The sequence below is a fragment of the Salmo salar genome, chromosome 25 (genome assembly GCF_965601325.2).
Source record: "Salmo salar chromosome 25, fSalSal1, whole genome shotgun sequence".
Taxonomy (NCBI): Eukaryota; Metazoa; Chordata; class Actinopteri; order Salmoniformes; family Salmonidae; genus Salmo; species Salmo salar.
The window spans coordinates 20,797,090-20,822,145 of NC_138315.1; the positions used below are offsets into that span (position 1 = coordinate 20,797,090).

At 42.0% G+C, this 25,056-nt stretch overlaps 1 protein-coding gene across 1 annotated transcript in view; it reads left to right on the plus strand.

The window, feature by feature from the left end:
* Window positions 1–24,051, plus strand: part of LOC106586303 (receptor activity-modifying protein 1) — a 69,029-nt gene extending 44,978 nt beyond the window's left edge. Inside the window, exon 3 of the mRNA XM_014173449.3 lies at window positions 19,324–24,051. Within this exon, the coding sequence (XP_014028924.1) occupies window positions 19,324–19,579 (256 nt within the window). The 3' untranslated portion in view covers window positions 19,580–24,051. The remainder of the gene's footprint in view (window positions 1–19,323) is intronic.
* The last annotated feature ends 1,005 nt before the right edge of the window (window positions 24,052–25,056 follow it).

The window sequence follows — 25,056 nt, forward strand, 5'->3', positions numbered from 1 at the left end:
TTTTAAAGGGGCGGTTCCTTGTTAAGACAAATAAGTGTTAAGAAAGTATTTACTCAAATAAACTGAAGTAAAAAAAGAAATTAAAAAAAGAAACAATAAAATAACAGTAACGAGGCTACATACAGGGGGTACTGGTACAGAGTCAATGTGCAGGGGCACAGTTTAGTTGAGGTAATTGAGGTAATATGTACATGTAGGCAGAGGTAAAGTGACTATGCATACAAATAGTCCGGGTAGCCATTTGATTAGCTGTTCCCGGAGTCTTATGGCTTGGAGGTAGAAGCTGTTATTAAGAGCCTGGCACTAGACTAGGTGCTCCGGTACCGCTTGCCATGTGGTAGCAGAGTGAACAGTCTACGACTAGTGTGGCTGCAGTCTTTGGCCATTTTTAGGGCCTTCCTCTGACACCGCCTGGTATAGAGGTCCTGGATAGCAAGAAGCTTGGCCCCAGTAATGTACTGGGCTGTACGCACTATCCGCTGTAGTGCCTTGCAGTCGGAGGCCAAGAAGTTACCATACCAGGCGGTGATGCAACCGGTCAGAATGCTCTTGACGGTGCAGCTGTAGAACTTTTGGAGGATCTGAGGACCCATGCCAAATAGGCGTTGTCGTGCCCTATTCACGACTGTCTTGGTGTGTTTGGACAATGATAGTTCGTTGGTGATGTGGACACCAAGGAACTTAAAGCTCTCAACCTGCTCCACTACAGTCCCGTCAATGAGAATGGGGGCATGCTCGGCCCTCCTTTTCCTGTAGTCCACGATCATCTCGTTTGTCTTCCTCACGTTGATGGAGAGGTTGTTATCCTGGCACCACACTGCCAGGTCTCTGACCTCCTCCCTATCGGCTGTCTCAGAGTTTGAGCCGGTGTAGTAGCCTCCTTAGTGATGATATATCTTTGTTGTAAAAATGTTATTTCATTTCCTCACACTTTGACAGGCATATACTGATCTCATTTTATGATCTTGTAAAAAAGGAATGTCCATACAGCTTTTTTCCATACAGTAACATAATACAGTATTTTGCCGAATTTATTCTATATTTAAAAACATTGTCATGGGTCTTTTAACATAAAGTAGGTGTTATGCTCAGACTGGCGAAAGCAATAGGGAAAGCAACAAGCCACAAAGCCTGTATGGCTATGAACAGATTCCCAAATAGTACCCTTTTACACTCCCACCCCATTTCCAAACTATGTTTATACATTCTCCTCTCATCAACAGTGTGATCAAAAGGGCTATTATAATTTAGTAGTTAGCGTGTCATGCCTGGCCTGTCTGTGTGTGGTCCTTTGAGGTGAGGTGGTTGTGCTTGGCTTAGGTTCTAGTCACACTTGGTCTCTCAGCCGTGAAAGGACTCATTAAAGTATGCATAGCCCCCCAGCTGCCTCAGCTCCTCCATAATATACACTGTACTGTTAGCACTGTTTTCAGGACAGTCAACCTGTCACTGTTCTGAGTGGACTGCCTAGCAGGTTTAGTTAGCACTGGTGACTTAGCATAGACTGTCAAACCCCTTAGCAAACCTGCACCAATGTAACTTGACGATTGAGCCTCAGACACAGAACTTCACTTGTTGTGAGATTACAGAGAGCAGGCAAGATGGGATCCTTTTCTATGTTGTAGTGTTTCTGCAGTCTTGGTCCCAACAATACAGACTGTGAAACCCATTCACAATCACAGAAAAACAAATCTATCAGAGGGCTGCACACCACTCCACTAGCATCATTTTAGAGACAACCTGCTGGCCACTGTGTAGAATACTTCACACATTCTGCAGAGTCTAGCAGCAAGCATAGAGCTGCACTGCTCTAAAGGTCCCATCGCGTGTGAACTACATGGGGCCACGTTACCTGCCCCAGGCCTGAGCTCTGTAGACTCCACTCCGTCTTCTCTTGGCAGGTTGCATCTCTCTCTCTCTCTCTCTCTCTCTTAGCACGCTATGATGACCAATCAGCTAAACAATCTCCCTCTGCTGTTAAATCACACACAAAAACCAGTAGGACCAGAGCATCAGGGTGGTTGACATGATGTAGAGAGCGAGAGGTGAGGATAAGACAGCGTTAAGCGCCCACGCTCTGTGTCACACATAAAAAATTGTCTAAATTTGCTGTGTTTTACAGGACCCACAATAGCAAAAGTCGTACATTTTTTTATCTTGACCCAGCATCCCTTGATATCAAAGTTTGGTCTTTGTTCCTGAGGTAGAGGATGTGTTCTATGGCCATCTGAGAATTAGGTGACCTATACGTGTGGTCAAAGAACACTATAATTTAACTAACGAACGGGCAGACGGACTATCTAACTAACTAACAGCTATTTTCCTTGATCCACTCTTCCCTTTCCTTCTCACTCTCTCCATTCAGCTCTAAGTTCATGTTTGATATAGTTTATGATCTACTCTCAGTGATCAGTCTGTTGAACGCTGTGGCAGTCGGTCATGCCTGTTTGGGAATCATTCATGATGTAGACATGCCTGTATGAGTTTACTGGCTAATAAGCTTCATCATATCCGCGCCAAATCTTATGACCTCAGGTGTTTGGAAATAACTGCGGTTCTTGAACCACTATGATTGCATCGCTAATTACACTGTAATCAGAGGAATTGGACTGTGTTTTTACATAGCTCTCCAGATGGCTGCTTGCCAGAGACTTAGCCTAATGCTCTAAAATAAGGAGGCCAGGAGGTTTGTTCTGTGTCAATGTCCCAAATGGAACCCTATTCCCTATATAGTGCAATGCTTTTGACTAAGGCCTGTATGTACTATATAGGGAATATCGTGCAATTTGCAGCTCATAATCCAAGCAACTCTTTCTTTGTGCTCTCCTGATCAATAGCCAGAATGTTCACCTTGGGACCTAATGTTTCCACTGGATTTTCGTTCAGGGAGAGAAGGTAAAGTCGGATGCTATTGCCAGGGATATCAGATACTTGTCTTGTCTGTCTCCACATCCCCTGCCTGCCTTTAGTTGAAATCAGTCAGTTTGGTTTGGCTGGAGGAGCGTCTCCGTCCGGATCCTGAAAGCTCAGCTTCGATCACCCTGTTTTTGGTCGATGAGCATTCTCTAAGCGTTCTCATGACTCGTGACTTGATTTCATTTTGTGGCAGTTGAGGGAAGCATTTATAAACCTTTATACCATGGCATTGTTGAATACTAATTTCTAATTGGCTTGAAGGAATGGCATTCTAGAGCGTGCATTATTTAAGTGATAATGCCAGAGAACCCGGTGTTTGGAGGATATATTGGCATGGGTGTTGCCAAACCGTGCCAATATATCCTCCAAACACTGGCTTCAAGAGCATTATCACTTCAATACAATGTGTTACCATAATCAAATAACGATTGACATATTTTCATTAAAAACATTCTTTTGATTAATGTATTCATACTATTTCATCCTTCCACAAGATATAATACCCAAGCCAGTTGGTCGTTCATTCTATCGGTTCGGTTGTCAGAGACATGACTCAGTCGTTCAGTCTTTTTGTTCTGTATCTATGGACGTGACCCAGTCGTTCGTTCTAAATGTTTCATTGCATACTGGCTGGCAACGTTCTTATCCCTTGCTTGCTAGCTAGCCAACTATGGCTAATTTAACCTCGCGTCAAAAAGTGCAGCCAGAATAACAGCAAAGTAGCTGCATTTGCATAAGCTGTTTTCTGCTGACATTTATTTGGATACATCTATAACAATGAGCTAATGAGGCGCAATTTCGCCTTGCATAGAAATTGCGCTCACTCGTGAGGACACTGTTGTTCAGAGGAGCTAGCCAACAACACAGCTAACACAATCACTTCAAACTGAAGCTGGAAAGACTGCAAACTAGCTGTACTTGGTTTCGTTTGACCTTTTTTCAATTGACATTTCTTTGTACATATTCATAAAAATTATGCAAGCTCATTCATGATTTCGACTGGCTGAGAAACGCTGCCTGCCTGCCTGACTTCTGACATGTTCATTACTATGGGACAGCTGGAGATCGAATTTGAATATTGAAACAATGTTGCGAACGTCGGAGAGACAGACAGCAAGGTTTATACAAATCTATGCTGTTGAAAACTAAATGTCAGTCTAAAAGAAATGTGAGATAATGTCTACATGCTTTTTATAGTGGCGATCAAGTTTATAAATTGCCTGGCTGGGCTGATGAGACAGTGGATTGCACAGTCAGATGGAACAGAGTAAATATGCATTTTAACGTCATAGATTTAGCCACTGGTAATGTGTGGAATAGACACCGGCTGGAATGCATTTTTAACGCATCAGCATTCAGGATTAGACCCACCTGTTGTATAATTCTCTACAACTGTAAGGGGTGCGTAACTGGTGGCAGGGAAGTCAGATGCAGGAGAGCAGAACTGGGTAATAACCGGAGCAGTTTAATTATCAAAACCAACGGCATCCAGAAATACAAAATATGGGTACAAAACCCGTCGCGCACCAGTCAAAGTGTGCACTTACAACAAACAATTTCACACACAGAACAGAGGGTAAAATACACGATAAGTAATGAGGGAAATGTAAACCAGGTGTGTGGGAAAACAAGACAAAACAAATGGAAAATGAAAGGTGGATTGACGATGTCTAGAAGACTGGTGACGTCGACCATCGAACGCCGCCCGAACAAGGAGAGGAACGGACTTCGGTGGAAGTCGTGACAATTACGCACAGTATATTTGCACGTTAGAATTCAATGGCTATGGCTCATTCATACATGTTTTAAGTTTGAGCTGCTTTTGAAAGCAAAAGTCTAATTGAAACCATTGTTGAATTCGATTTTCATAATAGCAAGCTAGGACGATGATTTGGTTAGCTAAACTAGCAAGTCTGTTTGGTTACCAAGGCAACTACTGTCGCTATCTAGTAAACGTTTTAGCTACTTCAGTGGATGTTGAACACGTTTCTAGCGGCAAATATGTTAAAGTATAGCCATGGTATAAAATGGATAATCAACTTGTGGCTCTATGCTTTCTCTGGAAAATAATCCAACTCTGTGGAAGGTTAGTTATGGGGTAAAAGTCCTTAAACTGTAAAAAAATGTCTTGCTTTTTTAATGAATTTGTATGTATATGTTCTTCCTATTGCAGTGCATTTTTTTCCATTCAAATATTTGTCAAAAATAGACAATAAAGAAATATCTAATCTATTCTATTCTGGCAATATAGAACGTCGCACAACCTTGAGATACAAAATGTGCATGTTTGAGAGACACAGGTTGTGTGTAGGTCTGCACAGATCAACAGATATTTACAATGCCTGGAGAAACATCCTATCAAGTGCCACAATAATCATATATTTTATGTATCGCTATATATCCCCCCCCCCCCCACATGCAGCTGCCTGGCGCCTAAAAAGAAGGCTCAAGTGCTGCTGGGATTGTTTCCATGTGCTCCTCTCCAAGTGGAATGCTTCCGAACGTTGTGGAGAGCTTCTAAAAACATAACCCACCCACCCCACCCACCACCACCCCCACATGCACGCACGTGTGCACAGTGGTGGAAAAAGTACCCAAAAGCCATAATTGAGTAACAGTAAAGATACCTTACTGGAAAATGACTCAAGTAAAAGTCACCCATTAGAATACTACTTGAGTAAAAGTCTTGAAGTACCTGATATTAAATGTACTTAAGTTTCAAAAGTAAAAGTATGAAACGTAAGAGCCACAAATCCAAAAAGCAAAACAGCCAGACCTTTTATTTTATTTGAGCTTGAGTTTTTCTGAAAGGTAAGTCTTACAGTCTCATCTGATGAACTTGCGCCATCACCTAGCTGCAGCAAGGATTCTTCCATGTGGTCCTTGATGTAGTCCATTCCTGAAATACAAGGGAGATGACAATAGAAATCATACAGTTATGTTTTTAGTGAGCCTACATTAATCCATCCCCCATCTATATACAGTTGAAGTCGGAAGTTTACATACACTTAGGTTGGAGTCATTAAAACTTGTTTTTCAACCACTCCACAAATTTCTTGTTAACAAACTATAGTTCTGGCAAGTCGGTTAGGACATCTACTTTGTGCATGACACAAGTCATTTTTCCAACTATTGTTTACAGACAGATTATTTAACTTATAATTCACTGTATCACAATTCCAGTGGGTCAGAAGTTTACATACACTAAGTTGACTGTGCCTTTAAACAGCTTGGAAAATTCCAGAAAATGTTGGTTTTAGAAGCATCTGATAGGATAGTTGACATCATTTGAATCAATTGGAGGTGTACCTGTGGATGTATTTCAAGGCCTAGCTTCAAACTCACTGCCTCTTTGCTTGACATCATGGGAAAATCTAAAGAAATCAGCCAAGACCTCAGAAAAATAATTGTAGACCTCCACAAGTATGGTACATCCTTAGGGGCAATTTCCAAATGCCTGAAGGTACCACGTTCATCTGTACAAACAATAGTACGCAAGTATAAACACCATGGGACCACGCAGCCGTCATACCGCTCAGGAAAGAGACGCATTGTTTCCTAGAGATGAACGTACTTTGGGGTGAAAAGTGCAAATCAATCCCAGAACAACAGGGCCTTGTGAAGATGCTGGAGAAAACAGGCACAAAAGTATCTATATCCACAGTAAAACTAGTCCTATATTGACATAACCTGAAAGGCCGCTCAGCAAGGAAGAAGCCACTGCTCCAAAACCACCACAAAAAAGCCAGACTACGGTTTGCAACTGCACATGGGGACAAAGATTGTACTTTTTGGAGAAATATCCTCTGGTCTGATGAAACAAAAATAGAACTGTTTGGCCATAATGACCATCGTTAAGTTTGTAGGAAAAAGGGGGAGGCTTGCAAGCCGAAGAACACCATCCCAACCGTAAGCACAGGGGTGGCAGCGTCATGTTGTGGGGGTGCTTTGCTGCAGGAGGGACTGGTGCACTTCACAAAATAGATGGCATCATGAGGTAGGAAAATTATGTGGATATATTGAAGCAACATCACAAGACATCAGTCAGGAAGTTCAAGCTTGGTCGCAAATGGGTCTTCCAAATGGACAATGACCCCAAGCATACTTCCCAATTTGTGGCAATATGGCTTAAGGACAACAAAGTCAAGGTATTGGAGTTGCCATCACAAAGCCCTGACCTCAATCCCATAGAAAATGTTTGCAAAACTGAAAAAGCATGTGCGAGCAAAGAGGCCTACAAACCTGACTGAGTTACACCAGCTCTGTCAGGAGGAATTGGCCAAAATTCACCCAAGTTTTTGTGGGAAGCTTGTGGAAGGCTACCCAAAACAGTTGACCCAAATTAAAAAATGTAAAGGCAATGCTACCAAATACTAATTGAGTGTATGTAAACTTATGACCCACTGCGAATGGGATGAAAGACATAAAAGCTGAAATAAATCATTCTCTCTACTATTATTCTGACATTTCACATTCTTAAAATAAAGTGGTGATTCTAACTGACCTAAGATAGGGAGTTTTTACTAGGATTAAATGTCAGGAATTGTGAAAAACTGTATTTGGCAAAGGTGTATATAAACTTCCGACTTCAACTGTAAATCAAGCAACAGGGTTAAGTAGGCTACCCATTGGACTGAACCACAAAGTCAGGATTGTAGTTCAAATGGCTGGTTCTCAAATCTATGAAGTGTCAAAATGTACACTATACAAAAGTTGTTTATGAATAATAAAATATTGTTAATTAACCACATTTTGTCTTACCCATTCTGATGGTGGTGTCATCCTTTGTCCACGCTGTTGTGAATTTGGGGAGAAGGATTGCAGCTGCGATCAGCTCAGGGTCTTGAAACATGTGGCTGAATCGTTTCTTCAGTCCCAGTTGTAGCACATCCAGAGGCTTACAGTACTTCAGGGACAATTTGATTGGGTCAAGTTTTGTGATCACTAGGTTGATAGTAGGAAGTAGCCACCCCATCTGGACATTGGTTTCAGCCTGCAGGACGTTGATGACCTTTACGACTGGGCTCATTGTGGCAACATACTCTGTGAGGAAGGCGAGTTCAGCTGGATTGAACCAGAGAAATAAAAACACTAATAATAAGACTAATGTGTTTCCTATCCTACAAAGGGGACCACTAACCATTTCACCTGATTTAACAACAGCAATCAATGAGTAGTTGACTAAATGATAGTATATGGCTACAATATGTGAATCAGTTATTAGTCAACATATTTAGACTATATTCAAGACCTTACATTATGATAAAATAATACATAATCCTTACTTACATTGGAACCTTGAAGTCTGTGCAGAGAACTCTGATGGCCGCCTCTCCTTTGTCTTTGACGATCCTCAGGAGTCCTTCTACATCCATGAACCAGGAGTTTCAACTTGTAGCGTTCAGGCGCAGCAGCTGGAGGTCACAAGTATCTTCAACGGTTTCAGCTGCGAGTGTGGATCTCCCGCGTTTGTTCCAAAGTGCCTGGCACTTGCCAAATGTTGAACAGGACACTTTTCTGTAAGCCTCACTGGATGTTGCTTTTAGGGAATTGCCTTTAGATACTAAGTTGAGTAGGTGGCAAGCACAACGCTGGTGCTTTGGCAGCTGGTACTCAAAACCATCACCTTCATTCAGGATCGTTACCACATCAACAAACTTCACTTCTTCACTCTCCTCTTGTTCCTCTTCACCATCGTCCTGTCCTGGCTAAGCTGCTTCACCCCCACCACCCACTGCCTCGTAATTTTTCATCTGCTCCATAAACTTGGAAAGCTTTCAAGAAGTTAGAGCCATTGTCTGTTATTGTTCTTACAATCTTACTCCGGATTTCAAACTCAGAATGGGTGTCATTTAGGGCACCTGCCAACACATCAAAGGTGTGCGATCCTCAACTGTTCACAGGCCAGGGATGCAGAGCATCTGTTGAGACTGTCAGGGTCTATCCAATGGGCTGTAACACCAATGAAACTCTGTCTTCTTGCAGACCCGCAGTCGGTGGTGGTGGCAATGTGGTCAACTCCTCTCATGGCCTCAGTCACCTTCTTCTTCATTTCCTTGGATGCTTCATCAATCCTGGAGCGCAGTGTGGGCCTTGATATTATCTTTGAGTTAGGCTGCAGATCCTGCACAAATTCTCTGAACGGTTTTTGTTCTACAACAACAAATGGTTGGAGACCTTGGACCACATACTTCACCACAGCTTTGCCAATGGATTTTTGAGACACTGTCTTCAGTAATGTGTTCTGCTTGATGGTGGAGGGAGTGTCAGGGGCATGTTTTCTCTTCAGTGTGTTTGCTGTCAGTTCTCCATACTTCTTAAGATGGTGTACCTGCTTTCTCTGAAATAATAATAAAAGGAAAAGAAAGACAATAGTTAGTTAGCGAGATAACTACCATCACCAAATACTTAAGGTATAGGATCCTAATTTTAAAGCTATAAACAACATTAGTTAAGGGAGTTTTTTTGTGAGCATTTAATATTACTATGAGAAAAAACAATGTTAATTGATCTAGCTAGTAGGTGATGTCAATAGCTTAAGTCTACAGTAATTAACTAGGTAAGAAGAACAACTTTATCAACTAACACATGGGGTGGCAGGTACCCTAGTGGTTAGAGCATTGGACTAGTAACCAAAAGGTTGCAAGATCGAATCCCCAAGCCGATAAGGTAGAAATCTGTTGTTCCGCCCCTGAACAAGGCAGTTAACCCACTGTTCCTAGGCTGTCATTGAAAATAAGAATTTGTTCTTAACTGACTTGCCTAATTAAATAAACACTTTAGGGCCCTTGGATTTGCCCAAATATGTGAGGATTGGCTCAACTCTGCTTGCATGTGCGCACAGACATGCACATTGCTCTACTCCCCTCAACCTCCCTTCATCTATATTATATGAGAACCCACGGTGACATTAAAGACTTTGAGCAAACAGACATAGAGACAGAAGGGTGAACAGACAAACAGAGAGAACATTTCAATACTATGAGGCCGTGCACTACCTACCTCCTTGAATCACTTTGCTGATTGCTGATTGTTGTGGTGAGTTGAAGATTAAAGAGAGATGACAAATGCTCAAGACCCTCTGAGTTTCTCCCTGTATAATTCATAACATTCTTAGAAAAAAATTGTGCGATCTAGAACCTAAAAAGGTTCTTTGGCTGTACCATAGAAGAACCATTTGAAGACACCTTTTGGGTGTCAGGTAGAACCCTTTTGGTTCCAGGCAGAACCCTTTTGGGTTCCATGTAGAACCCTCCATGTAGACATGGAACCCAAGAGGGTTCTACCTTGAGCCAAAAAGGATTCTCATATGGGGACAGCCGAAGAACCCTTTTGGAACCCTTTTTTCAAAGAGTGAAGGAATGAGGGAGCATCAGCAGCACCTGCTTAGACAGAGTACTAACAGAGAATATTCCTTAAAGCTAACTCATGCGCCATACTGTCAAATTATATATTTATTATAAAAAGTACTTGTATTTCTGAATAATTCCATTGGCATTACAGTAACTGATTCCATAGGAAGTCTTTGGCATAATTCGCTTGGATCTATGTCAATGTGATCATATACAGAAGTATCTTTGAAGAGCTGGCACTAAGCAGCTGCAGGAGTATTCACTGCTATGCAGACCAGGCTTTGACCAGAACAGAGCATACAGAACTACAACTACAATGAATGCAGAACAGAACATGTGTAGAGCTACCGCAGGTCAGCAGAACTTTTCTATGAACATATAGAACTTATAGATATTATTTCAGAAGACAGTGGAGCTGGCTGTAGAACTATATAACTGTTGAACTCTATAACTTTAGAAATAGAGATTAAAGTTACATAACTCTAGTAGAACTAGAGAGGTGGGTTAGCTGTTGCTGCTCCGCACATAGACAAGAGAGGGACAAAGCCAGGATACTGTTTCTCCCATCAACTGCTACAGAGATACAGTGAGCTAACTTGATGAAACAGTTTGACAGAGCGGCCTGTTTGGGATACTGAGGTTTGCAAAGAGGACAAGGAGGAGAAGTAATTTGGCATTCTCTGTGCTGCTGCCTCCAAAGAGAGGAGTGTGGCAAACTTTGTGGTGAGTGGTGACACAAATCCGTTTAAGTTTTGACGCTGAATCAAATAAAGTGCTTTGAGAGGTGGCTTTGACGGGAGAAGACTCCCCTGTCATCACACAGTTCCAGTTGAAAGACTGCATTCAAAGTACTTCAATACCACAGATAAAATAAAAAATGCAGGGTGGTGAAAAACCGGTTGTAAAAGATTTCCCCTTATCAACAGAAATGTCCATGTGCATATCAGAAGTACATCAAAAACCAGGCCCAGATGATATCTCTGTTTCCTCTGACTTTTCTGTACAGTTGGTACGATGTAGACTCAAACATACGCTGAGGGAAGAACATTTCAGAAATGAAGAAGTTCATGCAGATGTTAGATGAAAGAAAATGAACATGGAAAAACTATTGACCTGCAAACCGTACTGAGTTGCAGGTACAAGGTGTTCTCGCCTCTTTCTTGTTGAGAGTAAGTGGAAGTATCTTGCTGCTAAGCTACAGTCACATCCCTCTGTGTGTTGACGTTAGTCCCTGTCCCTCCTTGTCCCTCCACCCAGTTATATTTAGTGGTGTTAAACCCTCCTGAAATTCAATCTGATGACATATGGTGGCAAAATGTGCTGTAGGATTTTCCCACCCCATGTCCATCTGAATGGAGGGAGTTGGAGCATATCCTGGACCTCCCTGCTTTAGACACAGGAGAATCTAAACTGGTCACAGGGAATCTAAACTAGTTACTGTGTTGTCCTGACTCTATTTCAACAGCTACACAGGTGATTGGGTGATTGTCCTGTTGAAAATCAAATGATAGTCCCACTAAGCCCAAACCAGATGGAATGGCATATCACTGCAGAATGCTGTGGGAGCCATGCTGGTTAAGTGTGCCTTGAATTCTAAACAAATCACAGACAGTGTCACCAGCAAAGCCCCCCCACACCATAACACCTCGTCCTCCATGCTTTACGTGGGAAATACACAAATACAGATATCATCCGTTCACCCACACCACGTCTCACAAAGAGAATTTCGACTCCAGACCAAAGGACACATTTACACCGGTCTAATGTCCATTGCTCGTGTTTCTTGGCCCAAGCAAGTCTCTTCTTATTATTGGTGTCCTTTAGTAGTGGTTTCTTTGCAGCAATTTGATTATGAAGGCCTGATTCACGCAGTCTCATCTGAACAGTTGATGTTGAGATGTGTCTGTTACTTGAACTCTGTGAAGCATTTATTTGGGCTGCAATTTCTGATGCTGGTATCTCTAATGAAACTATCCTCTGCAGCAGAGGTAACTCTGGGTCTTCCTTTTCTGTGGCGGTCCTCATGAGAGCCAGTTTCATTGTAGCGCTTGATGGTTTTTGCAACTGCACTTGAAGAAACTTTCAAAGTTCTCTACATTTTCTGGATTGACTGACCTTCGTGTCTTAAAGTAATGATGGACTGTCGTTTCTCTTTGCTTATTTGAGCTGTTCTTGCCATAATACATTGAGGGAAAAAGTATTTGATCCCCTGCTGATTTTGTACGTTTGCCCACTGACAAAGAAATGATCAGTCTATAATTTTATAACATTTTTTACATGTGTTTTTTCTGGATTTTTTTGTTGTTATTCTGTCTCTCACTGTTCAAATAAACCTACCATTAAAATTATAGACTGATCATTTCTTTGTCAGTGGGAAAATGTACAAAATCAGCAGGGGATCAAATACTTTTTTCCCCTCACTGTATGGACTTGGTATTTTACAAAATAGGGCTATCTTCTGTATACCACCCCTACCTTGTCTCAACACAACTGATTGGCTCAAACATATTAACTTTTAACAAGGCATACCTGTTAATTGAAATGCATTCCAGGTGACTACCTCATGAAGCTGGTTGAGAGAATACCAAGAGTGTGCAAAGCTGTCATCAAGGCAAAGGGTGGCTACTTTGAAGAATCTCAAATCCAAAATATATTATGATTTGTTTAACACTTTTTTGGTTACTACATGATTCCATATGTATTATTTCATAGTTTTGATGTCTTCACTATTATTCCACAATGTAGAAAATAGTAAAGATAAAGAGAAACCCTTGAATTAGTAGGTGTGTCCAAACTTTTGACAGGTAATGTATACCTGGGGAAGGGTATAAAACAATTTTGAGAGTGTTGAAAGTTTCTAAGAGCACAGTGGTCTCCATGATTGGGAAATGGAAAAATATGGACATACCCAGACTCTGCCTAGAACAGGCTGTCTGACTAAATTGAGTAACCGGGCAAGAAGGACCTTGGTCAGGGAGGTGACCAAGAACCCAATGACCACTCTGCCAGAACTATAAAGTTTCTTGGCTGAGATGGGAGAACCTGCCAGAAGGACAACAGTCTCTACAGCAGGGATCATCAATTAGATTCAGCCGCAGGCTGAATGGTCGGGGTGGGGGGGGTGGAACATAATTACAAATAATTTGTAGACTGCAAATTGACCACAAGCAGCCCAAACAGATATAATATTTGACTAAAACCAAATCATTTCAAAACGTGTATTTGTATACGATCATGTGTCATTCATGCGTGGGAATACTTGGGAAAAGCTTTCCAAAATTAAATCAACTGGAGCTGATTTCCTGGTGTTTTACAGTCTTTTATGTTTAACTAAGAAAATATAAATATATTTTGCCCAGAAAACTTGGGGCCGCAAATAAAACCACCTGCCGGAACCCTGCTCTACAGCATTTCACCAAGCTGGGCTTTATGGGAGAGTGGACAGACGGAAGCCAATCCTGAGAAAAAGACACATGACAGCACACCTGGAGTTTGCAAAAAGGCACGTGAAAGATTCTGTGGTCTGATGAGACAAAGATGTAACTCTTTGGCCTGAATGCAAAGTTCTATGTCTGGAGAAAACCAGGCACAGCTCATCACCAGTCTAACACCATCCCTACTGTGAAACATCATGGTGGCAGCATCATGCTATGGGGATGCTTTTTAGTGGCAGGGACTGGGAGACTGGTAAGGATAGAAGGTACAATGAATGGAGCCAAATACAGGTAAATGAGAACCTGCTTCAGAGTGCAAACGGCCTTAGACTGGGGCCAAGATTTATGTTCCAACGAGACAATGACCCCAAGCATACAGCCAAAGCAACACTGGAATGGCTTCAGAACAATATTTTTTATAATGTTTTATTTTATTTATTTAACCTTTATTTAACTATGCAAGTCAGTTAAGAACAAACTCTTATTTACAATGACGGCCTATCAAAAGGCAAAAGGCTTCCTGTGGGGACGGGGGCCTTGGATTAAAAAATAAAAACAATATAAATATACGACAAAACACACATCACAACAAGAGAGCAACACAACATTACATAAAGAGAGAACTAAGACAGCAACATAGCAAGGCAGCAACACATGACAACACAGCATGGTAGCAACACGACATGGTAGCAGCACAAAACATGGTACAAACATTGTTGGGCACAGACAACTGTCAGTAAGAGTGTCCATGATTGAGTCTTTGAATGAAGAGATTGAGATAAAACTGTTCGGTTTGAGTGTTTGTTGCAGCTCGTTCCAATCGCTAGCTGCAGCGAACTGAAAAGATGAGCTTTGGGGACCTTTAACAGAATGTGACTGGCAGAATGGGTGTTGTTTGAGGAGGATGAGGGCTGCAGTAGATATCTCAGATAGGGGGGAGTGAGGCCTAAGAGGGTTTTATGAATAATCATTAACCAGTGGGTCTTGTGACAGGTGTACAGAGATGCCCAGTTTACAGAGGAGTATAGAGTTCAGTGATGTGTCCTATAAGGAGCATTGGTGGCAAATCTGATGGCCGAATGGTAAAGAACTTCTAGCTGCTCGAGAGCACCCTTACCTGCCGATCTATAACTGATGTCTCCTTAATCTAGCATGGGTAGGATGGATATCTGAATCAGGGTTAGTTTGGCAGCTGGGTTGAAAGAGGAGCAATTACGATAGAGGAAACCAAGTCTAGATTTAACTTTAGCCTGCAGCTTTGATATGTGCTGAGAGAAGGACAGTGCACCATCTAGCCATACTCCCAAGTACTTGTATGAGGTGACTACCACAAGCTCTAAACCCTCAGAGGTAGTAATCACACCTGTGGGGAGAGCAGCATTCTTCTTACCAAACTACATGACCTTTGTTTTGGAGGTGTTCAGAACAAGGTTAAGGGTAGAGAAAGCTTGTTGGACACTGAGAAAGCTTAGTTGTAGAGCATTTAACACAAAGTCCAGGGAGGGGCCAGCTGAGTATAAGACCGTATCATCTGCATATAAATAGATGAGAGAGCTTCCTAATGCCTGAGCTATGTTGTTGATGTAAATTGAGAAGAGCGTGGGGCCTAGGATTGAGCCTTGGGGTACTCCCTTGGTGACAGGCAGTGGCTGAGACAGCGGATTTTTTGGACTTTATACACTGCACTCTTTGTAGAGAGGTAGTTAGCAAACCAGGCCAAAGACTGATCAGAGACACTAATACTCCTTAGCCCACAAGAATGGAATGGTCTACCGTATCAAAAGCTTTGGCCAAGTCAATAAAAATAGGAGCACAATATTGCTAAGAATCAAGGGCAATGGTGACATCATTGAGGACCTTTAAGGTTGCAGTGACACATCCATAACCAGAGCGGAAACCAGATTGCATACCTGAGAGAATACTAGGATGCTTCAAAGACTCCTGACACTTGTTGGGCTCAAAGGCCTTTTACTTCACACCTTAGTGCTAATTGAATTTGTATCTGGTCTGTCCTTGCAAGCCTGGGAGCCTTAACTCAGCATTCAGCCCCATGAAGGAAAATATATCATTGTAATGTACTTTATTTTTCATTTTTCTTTCAAAATAGGATCAGACCAAACACTACTCACTCAGTTACAGGTTGGAATGGTGTCCTCAGGTCTCTGCTGTTTGTTTGCTAGAGCACCCTCTGTATAGCTTTGAAAAATAAAACCTTGGAAGCAGTAATCTCTCTGGTTAATTTTGGTCAAAATTAGGCTGTAGGTTTGGAGTTCTGATCTGGAGCGAAGGCCATGTCGTGGAGGGTAGCATCCTGCATATGTACCTGCCGAAAAATCCACGTTTTGTAAGGTTTGCGTAACTGGTGGCAGGGAAATCAGACGCAGGAGAGCAGAACTAGGTAATAGCCGGAGCAGTTTAATTGCAAAACCAACGGCATAAAAGAATAACAAACATGGGTACAAAACCCATCGCGCACCAGTAAACATGTGCACAAGCACTTACAACAAATAATTCCACACAAAGACATGGGGGGAACAGAGGGTTAAATACACAACACTTAATGAGGGAAATGAGAACCAGGTGTGTAGGAAAACAAAACAAAACAAATGGAAAATGAAAAGTGGATCAACGATGGCTAGAAGACCGGCGACGCCGACCACCGAACACCACCCGAACAAGGAGAGGAACCGACTTCGGTGGAAGTCGTGACAAGTTTATCTAACTCCAAATCTATCCTTATGTAAAAAAAACATGTTAAAAAACATTTAAAACATGTAAGAATGTGAAAGTCCTTGAGAGACCCATCCAAAGCCCAAACTTGAATCAGTGAAAATAATTGAAGATTGCTGTTCAAGCCCGCTCCCCATCTAACTTCAAATCCAATTGTGCAAAGCTGGTACAGACATACCCAAGACGACTCAAAGCTGTAATCACCGCCAAAGGTGCTTCTTCAAAGTATTGACTCGGGGTGTGAATACTTATGTAAATAAGATATTTCTGTATTTCATTTGTAAATTAATTGCCAAAATTTGTAAAAAAACGATTTTTCACTTTATCATTATGGGATATTATGTGTTGATGAGTGTGACATTTTTTTTATCGATTTTGAATTCAGGCTGTAACACAACAAAATGTGGAATAAGTCAAGGGGTATGAATACTTTCTGAAGGCATGGTGGTGAGGTTCTTGACATTGTGCCATATATTGGCTGTTATAAATGTCTTAGTTCTCAGGACTGAATATGTTCCAGTCAGCAGGCCCTTAGGAGGAAACATACTGTACCAGAGATGTTTTGGAAGAAAATACAAGGAGAGAAAAGGGACTGTCTAGGAATGATCCATTTCCTCCGATGATGAAATGTTGCAGATGACGTGACTTTGGCAAGCGTCCCATTTTCAGTAAAGCAGCGGTAATATAAAGGTAATCAATTCTGTCATGTAAACAATGGTAATCTGGAGTAATAACATTGGCCATGGCCGTACGTCTGTCATGGATAAATGTCAGAGGAGAGAATAGGGGCTTGCTCATATTTCTATTCCCTGTAGGAGATCTAATTTTACACTCCTTCTTCCTGTCTCTCAACCCTACCTCTCTCTCCCCCACTTTCCTTCACTGTCTATGTACCTCTCTCTCTTCCTCCCAGTCTCTCTCTCTCGTCTCCCTGCTCTCTGTTGCCCCTATCTATACTTTTGTCTTGCTGTTCAATTTTTCTTTTAGGAATGAATTCATTTGTGCCTAGATATTGTTTATTCCTGTCCATATGTCTGCTGCCACGGTACTGTTGTATGCCAAGTCATTATTGCAAAATAGAAAGTATTCTCATCTTAATAACCTACCTGGTTAAATAGAGGTCATATGTTATCAGTGGTGGAAAAAGTACTCAACTGTCAGACTTGAGTAAAAGTAAAGATACCTTAATAGAAAATGACTCGAGAAAAAGTTGAAAGTCACCCAATAAAATATTACTAGAGTAAAAGTCTAAAAGTATTTGGTTTTAAATATACTATATATTAAATATAATATATAAGGATCAAAAGTAAATGGAATTGCTAAAATGTACTTAAGTATAAAAATTTAAAGTATAAACCATTTCAAATTTATTATATTAAGCAAACCAGACGGCACAATTTTATTTTTAGATTTTTATTGACGGATAGCCAGGGGCAGGCACACTCCAACATCATTTACAAACGAAGCATTTGTGTTTAGTGTGTCCAGCTGATTTTTTATTTTTTTTTCACCTTTATTTAACTAGGCAAGTCAGTTAAGAACAAATTCTTATTTTCAATGACAGCCTAGGAACAGTGGGTTAACTGCCTTGTTCAGGGGCAGAACGACAGATTTGTACCTTGTCAGCTCGGGGATTCAATCTTGCAACTTTTCAGTTACTAGTCCAACGCTCTAACCACTAGACTACGCTGCCGCCTGAAGAGGCAGTAGGGATGACCAGGGATGTTCTCTTGATAAGTGTGTGAATTGGACCATTTTTCTATCAAAATGTAGCAAATACTTTTGGATGTATGGAGTAAAAAGTATATTATTTACTTTAGGAATGTGGTGAAGTAAAAGTTGGCAAAAATATAAATAGTAAAGTAAAGTACAGATACACCAAAAAATGTATTTTAGTAAAAATGTAGTATTTTTACTTAAGTACTTTAAACCACTGTATGTTATTGATGATAGTGTTTCCACCAGCTGTACATCTGAAGGTGATTAGCATGTATGGATATAATGTATGTCTGGCTTGGAAGATGAGCCAGATGGTCTGCCTTTACCCCATGTATCACTCTCCCACTGGGGGAAAGTTCTAGTTGGGACTGGGGGGTTGGTGGGAGCAAGGCGGGGGCTAAAGGGGGTTGGAGGGAACAGGACCCATTGGTTGTGTAAGGGAAACCTGGGGATTATAAAAAGGTCCTAGCTATGCCAGACGTTCCATGCCAGGGAGGATGTGGGTATAAATAATAGGCCATGTGGCGGGCATGCTCTGAGGAAAGGGGGAGAGGGGGCCCTTCAATCAGAGACCTGTCAGTAGGAGGGGAGGGTGTGTGTGCGCTTTTGAGAGTGTGTGTTTTTATGTATGGAGTGGACCCTCTGTCATTACCATGAATCATTACTCTCAATCATGACAGGACTGTACAGATTTGGTGAAGGAACTCACTCACTCACTCTCACACACACACACACACACACACACACACACGTTCTTCTATTCTCGTGGGGACCCAAAATGTATTTTCATTCAAAATCTTATTTTCCTTAACCCGTGACCCTGACCCAAACCATATATCATTTGCATTTAGAACCCACACTTCAGAGCCCCTTACCTTCCTATATGTCTATTCAAATATGTAGGCTATCATTTACCCTCATTATGATATACATTTTAGTCATTCAGCAGATGCTCTTATCCAGAGCGACTTACAGGAGCAATTAGGGTTAAGTGCCTTGCTCAAGGGCACATTGAAATATGTTTCACCTAGTCAGCTCTGGGATTCAAACCAGCAACCTTTTGGTTACCGGCCCAATGCTCTTAACTGCTAGGCTACCTGCCGCCCAACAGTATGAACCTTGCCCCATTCGCTTGATTTTACCTCCTTCTCTCTCTTTGTCTCTCCCTACAGACCTTATGGTGAGCTCACCAACTGCACCTACCTGATCGCCCTGAAGATGGACTGTTTCTGGCCCAACCGGCAGGTGGACGAGTTCTTCATCCGCATCCACAAGCACTACTTCCACGACTGCTCCCTGTCGGGACGGCAGCTGCGTGATCCGCCCAACCGTATCCTTGGGCCATTCATTGTGGTGCCCATCCTTGTCACGCTGCTCATGACTGCCCTAGTGGTGTGGAGGAGCAAACGCAGTGAAGGCATTGTGTAACCGGGGCCAACCCCAAGCTCCAGGCCCCCAGCCAGGGGAGAAGAGGTCTAGAGGAGGCCCCCTTCACCCTCCACCCAGGACGGAGACAGGTATACATAACGCTGCTGCTACTACAGAACAGACATCATGGACCAGGCAAGGGACTGGGAGGACTATCAAAGCCTGTATCAAGGACAACATTATAGACCATCTATGTTACTGTCACTCTGTTGGAGTTGACAATGAGCTACAGCCACAGGATATAGGAAAGGACATAGACTACAAGATGAGGATTTACAGAACTACACTGATTATACCCTGCAGGAGGACTTGTTTAAAAATGGAGTGTCTGCTTTCATTACCCTTTATCTGCAAATCCAATCTAGGTGGAGAATCACAAGCTGTTAGCCATGAAGGACAGATGGTGTATGATTGGTTTGAAGGACTTCCTGGGCACATGAGGTAATTTCCTGTGCAGTGAGTTGGGATACTTTGGCACAGCTCCTGAAGTGGACTTTTGACAGTCAGTCACCGATTGGTTGATAGATAGGATGATGCTATCATCTCTGTGCTTTATGGATGATGTCTGTGCACTCTATACTCACCTAATAAACACTGTCTGGATCCAACATCCCTGTACCTGCACCTGTCCCTGTCCATGTCCCTGTCCTTGTCCCTGCCCTGTCCCTGTCCCTGTTCCTGTCTCTAACAGTCAGAAACAACATATTTCTACACTCACCCTTCAATTCCTTACTTTGGCCTTTTGCCAAATCGCTGTAAGTTATCAAAAATAATATAACAAATCTAATTTGCCATGAATAGAAAGTGAATATGAAAAAGAGATGATTAAAAATGACTGATGTGCATGAGACTGAGGTACAACATACTGTGCAAATGATGATTAGGGGGTTTGGTATGATTGCTAGTCAGCCTATTGCAGATCTGGACAAATGATCCACCAAACACTATTATCCCTATGAATGGTTGACACAGGGCAGGAAAGGTCCACCCCCCCTGTACATTTTGACTGTGTACAACAAACTTGGATTAAAACAAAGACGTGACATTGTGAATCAGTTGCTTTGTAAGAACATGCTCCAGAACTTTGATGACTAGTAAGTCTTTTTTTTAAACCTCCCGCTTTGGGCTGGATACGTCAATGTGTAGTTCATACATGCATAATCTATGAGCAGAATTACTGTCTTACCTCAGTTAGCCACGAAATCCCTAGTTTGAAAGCAAATGTTTTATGGAAGATGTGTGGAGACATTTTCCCTACATTTTCCCACACGTGGGCCAGCCCCCTAGCAATTACAGTTCTAGCCAATGTGCTTCAGCCCCTCACCATTTCAGTGACAGCTGCACACACAGCAGAGCGAGAGAGAAAGCAATGACGTGGTGCACATATCTGCACATATGTGACGCAGTATGCAATTTTCAGGGACCACTTTTGGCTCGTGAGTGCTATTTTCCGAACTACTTGCTAAAAAGTATACAAAGTACCGGAGAATCTCTAAACAGTGATTTTGTATGATGACTCCTCTCTGCGTAGTCACACTAAGGCTAGTAGATTGTTTAGTAAGTTACTGATAAACTGTCATGTCTGTGTAACAGCAATGTTGAAGATTGGTCCCTTTATTGGGTCCTTAGCAAGGCTAATGGCATCATCACCCGATAGGGACATTGCCTTTAAGTGCAGAGTATCCTACTTATTGAATTTTCTGACGTACTCTTTATCTTATTAGTACTGAGAGGTAAAGTGTCTGTGTGTCCGGCTGCTTTTCTAATTGCCTTTATATTACTATGGCTGAGACCCGGCTTTGCCGTCTACAAGACCTGGACTCCCAAAGCCCCCATAGCTACCAGTTTACTCCTATTCACAGGGAAATACTCTCTCATCTCAGCAACCTTTCCACACAGACTTCAAAGCAATTTGATTGCTTTAAGAGATTTAATAACTTTACTGGTCCTCTGCTCAGCTCCCGTATTCAAAACCCTCCTCTTCATTATGAGTCTTGTCAGGCTCGTATGTAGAACATCGTGTACTCTGGGAAACACGGTAAGAGGGTTTAGGGTTTCCCGGGATGATGGTGTTGATGTGAGTCATGACCAGCCGTTCAAATCACTTCATGGCTACCGACATGAGTGCTACGGGGCGGTAGTCATTTAGGCAGGTTACCTTTGCTTTCTTGGGAAGACCAAGAAAGACCTGTTTGAAACATGTAGGTATTACAGACTCGGTCAGGGAGAGGTGGAAAATGTCACTGAAGACACTTGCCAGTTGGTCAGTGCATGCTTGGAGTACACATCCTGGTAATCCGTCTGGCCCTGCGATCTTGTGAATGTTGAACTGTTTAAAAGTCTTGCTCACATTGGGTATGGAGAGCGTGATCACAAAGTCGTCCGGAACAGCTGGTGCTCCCATGCATGCTTCAGTGCTGCTTGCCTCGAAGCAAGCATAAAAAGCATTTAGCTCATCTGGTAGGTTTGTGTCACTGGGCAGCTCGCGTCTGGGTTTCCCTTTGTAGGCCATAATAGTTTTCAAGCCCTGCAACATCCAATGAGCGTCAGAGCCTGTGTAGTAGGATTCAATCTTAGTCCTGTATTGATGCTTTGCCTGTTTGATGTTTTGTCTGAGGGCATAGCGGGATTTCTTATAAGCATCCGGCAGCTCTAGCCTTTAGCTCGGTGCGGATGTTGCCTGTAATCCCTGGCTTCTGGTTGGGATATGTACACACGGTCACTGTGGGGATGACGTTGTCGATGCACTTATTGATGAAGCAGGTGACTGAGGTGGAATACTCCTCAATGCCATTGGATGAATCCCGGAACATATTACAGTCTGTGCTAGCAAAACAGTCCTGTAGTGTAGCATCCGCATCATCTGACCACTTCTGTATTGAGCGAGTCACTGGTACTTTCTGCTTTAGTTTTTGCTTGTAAGCAAGATTTACTAAATGGAGGGCGAGGGGGAGCTTTGTATGCATCTCTGTGTCTGGAGTAAATATGGTCTAGAGTTTTTTTTGGTCCTCTGGTTGCACATGTGACACGCTGGTATAAATTAGGTACCTTAGCTGTATTAAACATGGCAGGTTCTCATGCATATATTATGTCATTTACAACTGATCAATAAATTAAAGAAAGCTTGAGGAAAGGACTATGGGAAAGCCTGTGGGTTGGGATTGAGGTTAGTAGTGTAAATGCAATTACATTTACAGAATGTTAAACAGTTCAGTGTCTCATGACAGAGCTGGTACAGAGGTGACAGGAATGTGGGATTTCAGTGTGCTTTATTTTCCCTGCCTGTGGCGTGTTCCTGGTGACCCCACAGTAGTTCTGCAACCAGGGCAAACCTCCATCTCTTCCTCTTTCCACTCCATCTCTCTGTTCTCTCTCTCTCTTCTCCCTCTCCCTTTCTCTCCCCTCTTTCTCCTCTCTTTTCCCTCCTCTCTCTCTCCTCTATCGCTCCCTCCTCTCCCTTGTCTCTCTTTTCATATCTCCCTCAGAGTTTCATGAACTTGTCAGGTCTCCCATGTTGTGTTAGCCAGAGGGACAAAGTCATAATATCATAATGCCACACACCAGCTACTGTCGTTAGACCTCTAACACTGAACCGGTTATGAAATCATTAAGAAAGGATAGGTGAGCAATGGAACATATGGTGGTAGCCTATGTCCAGGGTTGGGTTGGTTACTTTCTAAATGTAATCCATTACAGTTACTAGTTTTCTGTCCAAAATTGTAATCAGTAATGTAACTTTTGGATTACTCAAACTCAGTAACATAATCAGATTACCTTCCCTTTAAGAGGTGCAGGTTAGTTGCTAGCACTGTCACAAAGTTATAAAATCAGACTTTAAACCTAAACCTAACCCTAACCTTAAATTAAGACCAAAAATATTTTTGGGGTTTTCAATTTTGACTTTGCAGTTGGCACATCTAGTGGAAATCATCAGTTCTCCCTCAAGGACAAGACTCATCCCCAAAAAACGTCAATCTGCTTAAGATGCATTAGACAAAGACAAAAATGAATATTACTGAACAATTATTGAACAACATCTATTGCAGAATAGATCAATGTTAGAATTTACATAGCTGGCCATAAATGGATGTTGCATTCTACTTTGTGGGTTGGTTATGTAGGATTATTCTAACCCATTGCTTTCTACTACAGATAATAATACAATTATGATATATCTTTACATAACAAAAAAAAACAGTCTGTCAGATTTCCAGTCATTCCAATTAATGTAGTACCCCTTGATCTGAAAGAATAGTACTCAGAAATATGGAAATATAGATTAATTAATTAGTTTTACTGGAGTATAAAAACGAAGGACTAATTATCCTACTCTGTTGTTTATGATTTTGTTGTCATGGAGGACTGATTGGGTTCATTGCTTCTAGTTGAAAAATGCTGCTCTCGGAATGCCATGCACTGAGAACTACCGAAAGTGCTATTTGCATGTAAAAAATAAAACGTAACAAAACGTTTGCTCTGTTTGCTTCCATTTGGTTCTTAAACGGTAAACGGTTTCCGTAATGAATACACCCTTGGTCGCAAAACCAATTATAATAGGTAGCTTAAACTTCTTCAGTTCAACCATTATTGGGGTTAAAATACACATATACATTTGTGAACAGTCATCCACAACAACCACAATCCATAAAAGTCTAAATAGCTAAATGAGAGAGCAGCAGTGTGATTCACATCAATGCGCTATGTAGCATAGATATTAATAATAAGTGATATCGGTATCGCCCTTTTAGGCTACACCACTGCTGTCATCCTTACCTCAAAGTAGAGGTCTGTGCAAGACTCATTTATTCATCCCTTCCCCAACCGCAGCAGTACCAGCCCACATCCGCTGGCTTTCTGTATGAATCCCACCCACAAGAACTGGTCAAGAAACCCAACTGCAGTCCCACATTGTTATTGTAGCGCATGGGATGACGCAGCTCACTTGCCAGTCTTGGTTGTAGCAATTTTGACAGAGATTCTCACGTGGACCATTATATTAGGCTATTGGTATTACTGCGCTATATCAGCAAATGGGCTAGACATAGTTTGGAGACAGCTGAGTTGAAGAGACTTATTCTCTTGAGCTATCTTTTATAGCCTACCGACATCAGTATTGGCTGTGCAGCATTTAAGGTGATATGGCCTCAGCAGAAGTCAGGGCATTCATACTTATTACGCTTTGCCGAGCATCGCAGAGCTGTTGTGAAGGAAGTTGTAAAGGAAGTGAGTTGTGTGATTATATAGGGACCTCCTGCCCTCACCTACCAACAACAAATCATGTCAATGCAGAGCTATACCGAGTCCTCTGCAATACAACATTTGAGAGGAATTTGAGAGGTGCACAGCTATGCGGTATGGAGCTCAATTTGGCCTCTGCATGTCTCCAGAGGTACTGCAATTGCGTCACACCATCCATAAGGTGCCTTCAACCACAGTTTCGGATCAAGCATAAATTGGCTCTTAGGAGTGGGACGTTT